The sequence below is a fragment of the Drosophila subobscura genome, chromosome O, assembly GCF_008121235.1.
Source record: "Drosophila subobscura isolate 14011-0131.10 chromosome O, UCBerk_Dsub_1.0, whole genome shotgun sequence".
Classification (NCBI taxonomy): domain Eukaryota; kingdom Metazoa; phylum Arthropoda; class Insecta; order Diptera; family Drosophilidae; genus Drosophila; species Drosophila subobscura.
In genome coordinates this window covers 21,821,362-21,830,080 of record NC_048533.1, presented here as the reverse complement: position 1 = coordinate 21,830,080, position 8,719 = coordinate 21,821,362, and the positions used below count along the sequence as shown (strand labels likewise).

The following is an 8,719-nucleotide window of genomic DNA, read 5'->3' as shown; positions in this document are numbered from 1 at the left end:
GTTGAGAATTTGTATGTCTAATCTTTTCACTTATTTGTTTAGCTCATATTAATAGATAATCGCTTTAAATAATCTTATTCCTGTGTCATATCCATGCGTTATATGTATTTCCACACACTGCCAATGCAAATGTTTCCCAATCACATAATTCCACTCGAGTGTACACTTAATAATGAGTTCGCTGCCTCTCCTCGATGCCACTAAACACTTTCAAGATTGAATACTTTTCGTAACGGTGCCCCAGCTCATTTCCCACAACATAAATGTCATTCCCATTGTTCTCATAAAGCAGAAAATTATACGAGCAACTCATATGCACTATTCCACATCGTTCTACACCATTCTACACATTGGGGCTGAACACTTTAGCACTTGCTGGTTCATTTTCCATTCAAGTTTAGCCCAGAGCACTCGTTTGGCTGGCTGCTTGTCTGGCCATCAAAGTCAAGCGGTCATTCCAACTAACACAAAAGAATTACAATTTTAATTAGAACATTGCCACAGCACAGCACAGCACACACTCCAACTCGCACTCTCCTACTCCTCTGGGGCGCCCAAGCTGCTCGCTGAGTTCAAGGCGGTCACGCCCAGAGTTGGCAGCAAGGTGCCCCCGCTCCAGCGCTGGCCAGGAGCAGGTTGCTGCAAATGGGTCAGCCAGTAGTCTTCCCTGAATGGGATGTGGGTCAGTCCACTGTCCACTGTCCACTATCCACTGCCCGGTTGCATAAGCAAATTGCTCGCTGCTGTTTTAGTTGTTGATCGATTTCCTTTGCAACATTTTGTTGTGTGAGGAAAAGCTGTCGCTGCAGCAGCATTTAAATTTGAAATTTGGGTTATTTAACGGTTTTGGTTTCGGCAACAGCCGCCACAAACGACCATTGCCACAACGAGACAAACGGGTTGATGGGAAGGCAGCAGGCAAGACGAAAGACTTGGGCGACAAACTGCGATTGTCCAGCATCGATTAACGCGTACACACATTAGCGGGTAAGTAACTGGAAGATTGATATTGGCACAAACACACAGCGACACACACAGAGACACACACTGCGAGATTTACGAGCATATCCCGTCAGCTAATAAGGCTATAACGGCTTTTTGGCCATGCCAACGAACAGAAACAGAAACTTGCCTTGCACTTGTCCCGCTTTTGCCGCTTGGCCCACAACCAATAGCCAGGAGAGCAGCCAAAAGGCAAGGGCACAGGCACTGGGTTGAAGCGGGTTTCGGTAGGTCATAGTTAGGCTTTAACTAAGCTTTTATCCTTGTTAGTTTTGCTGCTGCTGTTTTTTACACACTTTTTAGTGGCCGACTCTCACATCGCGACGCTCACAACCGACTGGGCAAACACCGCACGACCAACTGAAGCGATCTTCACCACTGCAAGGCCCACTCGGGCATGGGGCTGGGACTGAGGCTTGGGACTGCTTGGAGCTGCGATGAGACTAGTTTTTCACACACAGCGCCGAGGAAAACAAGAAAAGCCATGACAACAAGTTGCAGACAGAGACTCTGCGGCAGAGTGGGAGGCAGGCTTGTGCACATCCTTGGCTCTGCGCTCTAAGCAGAAACACAGTTGCAGAAACACAGTCTGCCTGTGGCATTGCGTGTTGCAGAAAAGACAAAAGACAAAAGGCATGAACGAAAGCGAGAGAGAAAGAAGCGCGAGCAACAGGGAAGGAAGGTGTCCGGACGCTGACAGCAAAAGCCACTCGGAGAGTATAAACAACAAAAGTGATTAACATAAAGCATAAACAGTGCAGGCAGGGCCGGAGCCCTGTCGATGATGTGCCACAGAGTTGTTGATGACTGCTGGAAAGCAGTGAGCGAAGCCAAGTCATCAAAGCACAAAACAAATCACTGAATACGGAATACGAAATGCGAACGGACAGACAAAAGCCAGCGATAAGCTGCTGGGCACTCCAATCAAAGGTAAGCCCCTCGGCTTGCAATAAAGGCAGCAGCGGCAGCAGCAGCGGCAGCAGCGTGTTAACGGTTCTTTGGCTATGCTGCTGCAGCGATCGAAACAGAACAGAAACAACACAAGGGAACTGCAGGGAGGCGCACCCAAAAGGCAACAAGAAAATTGTACAAGCGAAGAAAAACTGAAAAGAAAGGCAAAAGGCAGAGGCAGAGCCATAACTTCCATAACTTTACATAACACCCGAAGAGTGCAGAGGGGAGTGGGGAGAGCGAGCAGCAACTGACCGACAGCTTGAATCAACCTACGCAAAGGCTGGATGGTTGGGGCAGAGGGAAGGGTAAGCAGAAGGTAAGACGATCCGAACCGATGGAGTCAGCGGCTTGGAAAATTGGCGCGTGCGAATGCTCGCAGAAGCTACTTGTGCTTGGGCCTGGGCCTGGGGCTTGTGGTTTGCTGTAGCTGCCTGTTGCATCGGGCAGAATTAATGCTAATCAGCGAGGGTGGGTCCAGAAGTTTGCCACAGCTTGGGCAAGTGAAAGCAGGAAGGGGAATGCGCCGCCATACGATATGCAAATCAATGCAGAGCATTCGATAACACCTGACGGCGAGGCATGAGGCAAGCAGCATGCATCGTTGGGCTTGGATCGACTTCGAATACGTTTCAAAACCCTACAGAGATCAATTACTCCATAATATCTACCCCTCTAGATGCACATTCGCAACTAATTTATCTTTATGCCAATCATAACTTAAGTCTTGTGACTAAGTTTATCAATTTTTGATGTTTGTTTGACTGCAAATCCATGCCAACTCGTTTGGGGGATTTCGTTGCGCTTCGCTGTGACTTTCGTTTCGTTTCCAGTTTATGCAATGGAATGAATGGACGCGGCCGCTGCCGGGGCCAGGTTAGCCAAGTGACAAAAAAACGTTTCTCTAAATCAAATCATATAAAAATTCACGAATGCGACGAAATCGCCAGCGAAAAAATAATATTTACGAGCATGTATTGAATGAATGGAGCTTTATTATATCTATTTGGGACTGCACTTATGTGAGTCGTAGCTGAACTTCAAGGCCTCGGATGAATGTACCCTGAATAGCAGTTGAATTAATTTTTTGAGCCGCATTTGGTGAAAGGATGCCAAAAAAACAAACGAGCATCTTTCAATTTTTGCGCGCAATATTTAACATTGGCATTTAACATGAGGCATTTAACATTGGACATTTAACATTAACATGGTAACTGACAGAGACTGGCCCACATAGCACTGTTACCACTGTGCAGCTAATGCTCAAACCATTTAGCAGAGGCATGCACCACAACACCGTCTGGCAACACTGCATGAAGCGCATTTATTTGAATTTATTTATTTGTTTTCAAAAAAACAACCTTAATGGACTGAAAACTAGTAACTTAAACAATAATTGATGCATTTGTTTGTGTGCTGCATATATTTAAGTGCATAAAACCTTATTTCGAGTGAAAAAACAGTGGATTTATCGCGTTAATCTCCGAACATGTAATATCAAGTGAACTTTTCCTTACTTTCAGTAATCTGTGTGCTTCATGTTCTCCAGGCTGAACTGCAAGATAATGACAATAAAGTTCATGGCATACGAGACCAGAAAAAGCCAAAACGAATGATCCAAGGTGAACAGGCCCAAAACGGAGAACTTGAGGCTGTCCAAAGGTGCGACCAAAGGAAATGATGTGCTGCACTCCATTTCCTGCAAAGATAAAAACAGAAAGGGAGACTTGAATGGGCTACCCCCCACTGTGTGGCAGCCACCCACCTGCTGGTTCAGTGCTGGCGGCAGATAAGCCAATTCCAGGCAGCGCTGACGCAGATGGGCGTGTCGCACCTGGCAGAGATGGGCGGCCAGAATCAGGGCATAAAGCTGAAGGGCGGCAATCAGACAATAGTTGGAGATGGTCAGCGGAACGCCGTGCTGCGACACGAAGTACGACATGTAGGCGTACATGTTGGCCAGAATGTTGACAAAGTAGCCAATGACCAGGAGGAAGATGCCCAGCTGAAAGCGGCCAACAAACTGCGTGGAGAGGCGCAACCAGCGGCGCTCGCGTTGCAGCAGCCGCGCCAGAGCTGGCGACTCCTGCTCTAGATGATCCAGACTAGCCAGCAGCAGCAGCATGCCCCCGAATATGCCATTCGCATACACGCTGCTCACATGCTGCACATAGAGCTGGACACTGTAGGCCAGCAACTGGGTCCAGGGCAGTCGACTGCCCGCAGCCTGGAGGAAGGGCACGTTGCAGAGGAGTTCGTAGAGCGACAGGAGCAGCTTCAGCCACAGCAGCAGCGTGGACCACCAGCCCAGCCTCCGTTTGCGATGCAGCAGCGCCAGGCCAGTCAGCAGCCTGGCCAATCCACGACGATGCCACAGATGGGCGCCCAGCAGGGCCAGCGAGACGAACACATCGCCCGTCATGGCCGCCAGCGCGATATTCTTGAAGATCAGCGAGTGCCGCACATTGGTGGCATCGTACATGGCCGCGCTCTTCCACAGCATCAGCGGCGCCAGTCCAGTGAGCAGCAGCCAGCGGAGCACACCGCTCAGCGTCAGCAGGCGGCGGCAACGGGCTCCCCGACGCCGACTGTAGCTGAAGGGCGCCAAGGCCAGCAGCTGCCACAGCCAGAGGAGCAGGCAGAGTCCGCAGACGTGCGGCAGTCGCGACATGTTCCGCACAACTAAGGACACCAAGGACACCCTAAGGGGCACTTGTCCGACTGCCTGTCCGTTCTATCTGCTGGAAATCAAGTGCAGCCCCGCGACACGCTCGTTATCAGCGCACCCCAGGGGCACTAAGCCAATTCCTGATAAGTGCGATCGATAGCCACTCATGCATGTGTGTGTGTGTGTGTGTGTATATATTTTGTTATAAACAAATTGCAAACATTATTACTCTACTGGTATGGTTTCTGTTTGGCTTCGTGTTCCTCCTTTGGGGTGTCGTGAGTCAGCTCTGTGCCGCGGCGTTCAGGTCTTGCTTCTGGGCTTCACACGCAACTGGAAGGTTTTGGTCAGCGTGGACATAAAGTTGGGCATTTCCTTCATTTGATTGAGGGCCTCGTTCTTCGTATTCGACTGGTACTCGTAGGCCACCTTCCGGTTGACGGCGGTCAGCAGGCGCAGCAGCTCGACGCCCTCGGGCTGGCCAGCCTCATTGAAGGCGGCCATGTCCAGGACGCGGCACAAGCTCTGAATGAACCACGAGCCATCGTCCACATTGCGAAACGAGAAAAATTCTAAAAGGAAAGCGAAAAGAAAAGTATAAATTGGAAAAGTGCAATTTTAAGTGCAAAACTCACTGTCGAAGGTGGAGTAAAAGACGAGCATGTCCGCCGTGCTGGGTATGGCGTAGGTAATCGGCTGCACCGGCGCCACTGCGGCGGGAGCCAGTGATCGGGTCATCACCGAAAAGGACTCGAACTCCACGGCCTTTTCCAGATTCTCGCCACGGCAGGCCTGTATGAAGAAGAGCTTCGGCTTGTTCTTCAGCGTCTTGCATTTGTCGCCCAGGAAGGGGTTCCACAGACGCTCCACCGGGTAGGACATGTCCCTGGCATAGACCTTGCCCTCGGTGCCATGCGACATGACCACAAGCACAAAGCAATCATTGTCGCTATGATCCTCGAGTGCCACTGAAAGTTGCACACACAGAAAAGACTTCAATTGTAATCCTCTCTAATGCTTTGAGGCTTACTCACCCTCCTTCAGCATATCGTTGATTTCCGCGAAGGTCAGATCGTTGTAGGTTCGCACATCGAAGCCGAAGGTCTGCAGCGTGTGCTGCATATCGTCGCGATCCCGTTCGGTGCCCACGCGCTGCTTCTGCCCCTTGACATCCTTGTGGTTGAGGATCAGCGCGATGCCGGCGCTCGCGCAGTTCTCGTAGGTATCCTCCACCGTGGGTCGGGAGGTGATGATCCGCTTCAGATCCGCCTCCGAAGTGGGCGTCTTGGCGATCTGTGTGGCATCTGCTTTGTCTTTCTTGTGCTTGTTCTTCTGCCCGAAGAGCGAAAAGTCCGTGTCGTCCATTTTCCGTGTCTGTCTGCGCTGGGGTACGGGCAACCTGTGACTAAGCGCCGTTCCACAGTTTCTAACTTCCAAAAAGCTACCTCTCCAGCCCCGTTATCTTATCAATGCAACCGCCGTCGTCGTTTTATCAGCAAAGGCCGTCTCCACTCTTCGCTATAAATTTTGGAAATGTTTATGGTGAGGGCGGCCCTCTCTCCCTCTCCCTATGCCTCTCTGTGAATGTTGATTAGCCTGCTCCAGGGGAAGTTACATTCATTGCCGGCAATTGGCAGCAAATAAAATTGCACGAGACAATTTGATTTGGAGTCGAACGAGTCGGTCACGCCCCGTCCATGGGGTAGAAAAGTCGAGACGGAAAATGGAAATTGCCAACATCCGCCAAAGTGTCATCCTTGCTGCTGGCCTGTTTGCCTGCTGCCACTTGATGTGTTTTCAATAATTTTCAGATGCGCAAAATGTCAAAGTTTGCCACCAAATTCAAATATTGCACGCACACAAAGTAACGGAAACCGGAAATGAGTATGGCACCCCAAAAAATTGGCAAGCAAAAGAGGAGTGTGAAGGAGTAGGATAAAAGTGCCATCGCTGACAAGTGTACCCATGTACCCATGTACCGGGAATTGGGTACCGTTGAGTGTACCTCGAGCTGAGACTTCTACGTGGGTCATGTTCGAGTATTTTAACATAATAATCTCTTGATTATTGTTGATCAATGTTGGCTTGAAGTGCACAATTTCCGCTAGCCAACTGAAAAACGCTAGATCTGTAAGAAACTAGCTAAGTTGCCAACACTGTTTTCAATTTCCATTGCTGAGCGAGAGCGTATTGCTCACTTTTGCGTGTCAAGTATGAGCTGCTCTCTCGCTCTTTCGGGGAATTGCTTGTTGTCAGAGAAATTCTCGCCTGTGGCCGATCCCATTGTGAATGGGCATTATTGTCATATTGTGAATGGGCAAGCAGTGTGGCCAACTCTTCGTAAAAAAGCTACAACACTTACACGAACCCGGTCGTGTTCAAACACACGAGCACCAAACACAAAAATCCAAAAATTCGAACCGAGCGGTCGAGTCGCGCGTCAACGAACAAAAATAACGGAAGGCAAAAACGCGTGCGTGTTTGACGGCAAGAGCTTCATTCGCGCGAATTTCGAAACCCAACTCCTCGGCGCGAGTTTCGTTCCCTTGTTGTTGTTCTTAGCAGCAGGAAAAGAAAGCAGAAAAGAAGCGAAAAAGCAAAACAAAGTTGTGACAAAAAAGCAACACACCGACAAAACAGCACCCCAGTGTTTGTGAGTGGCAAGTGCAGAAAGTATAAATATATTGTAGTTGCTGTATTTTGTCGAAATTAAATTATGTTGAGTGCTTAACACAGCTCGAAGGTGAAGTGCAAAGCGAAAGGAGAAAAGAAACGCCGCCGCCAGGCCAGGGCATAATAAAGCAGCGCGTCGCAGCATCCAGCGCCCCCCGCCACATCCATCCATACGTCCACCATCCTCGCCAAAGAGAGGTGCAGGCGGCGCAAAGTATGTAAAAGGTGAACCAAACAAACTGTTTGATTATAATAAGCGGCGGGTCGGGTCGGATCGGCATCGCCCACGAGCAGTGTGCCGGGTGCCGGGGTAAATGCATATGCACACGAATCGGTCATGTTCATTTATTATACCAGGTACTCGGCAGGGGCACAAAGGGTATGTTGTGTTGGTGCAACAGTCAGATGGAGTGGTGGATAAGTTTTGATTATCATTAAGCCAATAGCAGCAATGATGAAAGATACACTGGAATGTTCTTCCGAATAAATGTATTACTGTATGCCGGTTGTGTTGCTGTTCGTATAAATTCCCGTTGGCCGCTGTGTGTCCCGTTAGCTTATCAGAAATTTGTGCAACGCATCAGTGTCACTGACAACTGCAGTTTTCGCACTTTTTATGTTGTGGAACTCTACTTTCGTTCGTTTTGGCTGTTATTTTAGACATTAGCTGATGAAAATCACATCCTGAGTACAGGATATGGCATCCTGCCTATGGCTACTTTGGAGTTTATTTTTCTTTCTATAACTATTTGGTTAAGTACTTCCCGAGTAGCGGGTATCTTATAGTCGGAATGTTGTTTTTACCTTTTTTTCCTTACACACACACACACATGGCCATGTACCGCTGCATAGCCATGTGTGTGTGCGTGTGCTTTGTATGCAAAACGTTGACAAAAATACAACAAAAATTAGGGGGTTGGCCGACGACCGACAGGATGACAAAAGAAAACAAAAACCGAAATACGTTTTTGGGCTGTTCCCAAAAACAAACCAAAACAAAAAAAAACGAAACGAAAACGAAATCAAATCAAAAGCAACTCCGCGCCGACGAGCAAAATAGGAACACAGCAAAAAATAAGAGAGAGAAGAAAAATCTTCAGTTTGCTTTTAGGCGAATGGCCCGGGCAAAGCGCATAAAAAAATAGATTAACATACGGGAAAAAACATTGAAACTCTGTCCCAGCCCCAGCCCTAGTCGGGCCCTAAGCTCCTGCAGCAAAAACAGAAATCCCGCAACAACAAAAACAAATTGGCATCAAACCAGTTGGCAGAGTGACCAGGTCTAGGCGATTTGTATGCTTTTTATGCGCCTCCTCTGCAAATGAAGTTGCAGCGGACATCTAATGAAGCCCCAGACCAGGCCAGTCCCGGCCACGGGCCCCGGGGGGGAGACCCTTAAATTACTGACACACCTTGCTGAAATAT

The 8,719-nt window shown here is 48.9% G+C and overlaps 2 protein-coding genes across 2 annotated transcripts; both read right to left on the bottom strand.

Moving 5' to 3' along the window:
• Positions 1-3,451: 3,451 nt before the first annotated feature.
• LOC117898605 (putative gustatory receptor 89a) lies at positions 3,452-4,634 on the bottom strand. Its single transcript, XM_034808155.1, has 2 exons — positions 3,719-4,634; positions 3,452-3,652 (listed from the first exon to the last, which is right to left on the bottom strand). Exons 1-2 carry the CDS (start codon positions 4,622-4,624, stop codon positions 3,473-3,475), a joined length of 1,086 nt encoding a protein of 361 aa, XP_034664046.1. The 5' UTR covers positions 4,625-4,634; the 3' UTR covers positions 3,452-3,472.
• Positions 4,635-4,828: 194 nt separating this feature from the next.
• Positions 4,829-6,042, bottom strand: LOC117898590 (caspase-3). Its single transcript, XM_034808135.1, has 3 exons — positions 5,656-6,042; positions 5,257-5,589; positions 4,829-5,193 (listed from the first exon to the last, which is right to left on the bottom strand). The coding sequence occupies exons 1-3, from the start codon at positions 5,984-5,986 to the stop codon at positions 4,925-4,927; spliced, it is 933 nt and encodes a 310-aa protein (XP_034664026.1). The 5' UTR covers positions 5,987-6,042; the 3' UTR covers positions 4,829-4,924.
• Between the last annotated feature and the right edge of the window lie 2,677 nt (positions 6,043-8,719).